Source organism: Nicotiana sylvestris, chromosome 3, assembly GCF_000393655.2.
Source record: "Nicotiana sylvestris chromosome 3, ASM39365v2, whole genome shotgun sequence".
In the NCBI taxonomy this organism is placed as follows: Eukaryota; Viridiplantae; Streptophyta; class Magnoliopsida; order Solanales; family Solanaceae; genus Nicotiana; species Nicotiana sylvestris.
Window position 1 is genome coordinate 7,255,578 of NC_091059.1, and position 1,696 is coordinate 7,257,273.

The window sequence follows — 1,696 nt, forward strand, 5'->3', positions numbered from 1 at the left end:
GTAGTGAAACTGTTAATAGAATTCTAAATAATCCGATGATTAGAAAAACAATGTTGATTGAATTTTTTGCTATGAATGCAAATGATGAACATGCATAGCTATGCAATTATTGTATAAGGAATTTTCGGAACATTTTGTATAGTCTCCAGGATATATAACGTGGACACGTCGCCAAAAACGTAACATAATCGGACGTGTTGTAACATGTCACCTAACAGAAGGAGAGAGGTATTATCTTAGGTTATTATTGATGAACGTGAGAGGACCTAAATCATATGAAGATCTTCGCACCGTTAACGAGGTACCCTGTAGTACATTTAGAGAATCGGCAGAAAAAAAGAGGATTATTATAATGTAACAACAGTTTGATTGAATGTATGTCGGAGGCTGTAAGCTATCAAATGCCATATAGCTTGAGACGTTTATTTGAGACATTGTTAGTATATTGCAATCCTGCTAATCCAAAAATATTATAGGAAATGTTTGAAGATTCAATGTTCGAAGACTTTAAATATTTCTCTAATTTTGAAGAAAAAGTTGTTCGGCACAAGGTTTTAAGCCATATCAATGATATTTTGTACTCTATGGGACATGACATAAATGAGTATAAGCTTATGCTAGAGAAGATTAGACCTTCTGAAATTGCAAAGGATGCAAAGGATGTTCATTTTGAAAGAAATATATTTGTTAGTGAACAAGACTTGCTCTTACCGAAGAGATTGAATGTTCAAAAATTACACGCATATAATACAATAATTAATAGAGTATTCTCTGGAAAACAAGGAGCTTTCTTCATTGACGGTCCTGAAGGAACTGGTAAAACTTTTTTATACTGTGCACTATTGGCAACTATCCGGTCTCAAGAATTTATAGCTTTAGCAACTGCAACTTCTAGTGTGGCAGCTTCTATCCTTCCAGGAGGACGGACTGCTCACTCACGGTTCAAAATTCCTATTGTTATAGATGATAATTTTTGTTGCAACATTAGTAAACAAAATTCAGTTGCACGTTTAATTAGAGATGCAAAATCAATTGTATGGGATGAGGCATCAATGGCAAAAAAGAATATGTTGAAGCTCTTGATGCACTTCTGAGAGATATTATGGACACCGATACAATGTTCGGTGGTAAAGTTGTTATATTTGGAGGTGACTTTAAGCAAACTCTACCAGTTATTCAAAATGGAAAAAAAGAAGATTTTATTCACGAAAGCTTATTGTATTCTAAAATTTGGAATAAACTTGAAACATTGTACCTATATGAAAATATGTGCGCAAGAACAGATCCTTCTTTTTGTGAATATTTACTCCGAATTGGAAATGGAACAGAAAGAACTAACTGTGAAGACAAAATAGAGATTCCTGATTCCTTTGTTATTCTTTTTACGACCGAAGAAGAATCCTTAGATGCATTGTTTAGTGTAACGTATCCTGAATTGCATTCATTTTCACCTGATTCATCTATGATAACTTCTCGTATTATTTTAACAACGAAGAATGACTTTGTAAACGAACTAAATAATATGTTAATCACTAAATTTCCAGAAATGTCTAAAACATTTGTTGCAGTAGATGAAACTATTGAACCGAATGATCAAAGTCAGTTTGAAGATTTTCTACATAGTTTAGATCCTCCCGGTTTACCGCCTTATAAGTTAACTTTAAAGGAAAATTGTCCAGTTCTATTATTACGAAAT

At 33.1% G+C, this 1,696-nt stretch overlaps 1 protein-coding gene across 1 annotated transcript; it reads left to right on the forward strand.

The window, feature by feature from the left end:
- Nucleotides 1-479: 479 nt before the first annotated feature.
- LOC138887005 (uncharacterized) lies at nucleotides 480-1,094 on the forward strand. The gene has a single exon (XM_070168712.1). It carries the CDS (start codon nucleotides 480-482, stop codon nucleotides 1,092-1,094), a length of 615 nt encoding a protein of 204 aa, XP_070024813.1.
- Nucleotides 1,095-1,696: the final 602 nt, after the last annotated feature.

Excerpts from the sequence above, each read along its gene's own strand:
- LOC138887005 (XM_070168712.1), top strand. The coding sequence starts at position 480 with ATGTTTGAAGATTCAATGTTCGAAGACTTTAAATATTTCTCTAATTTT.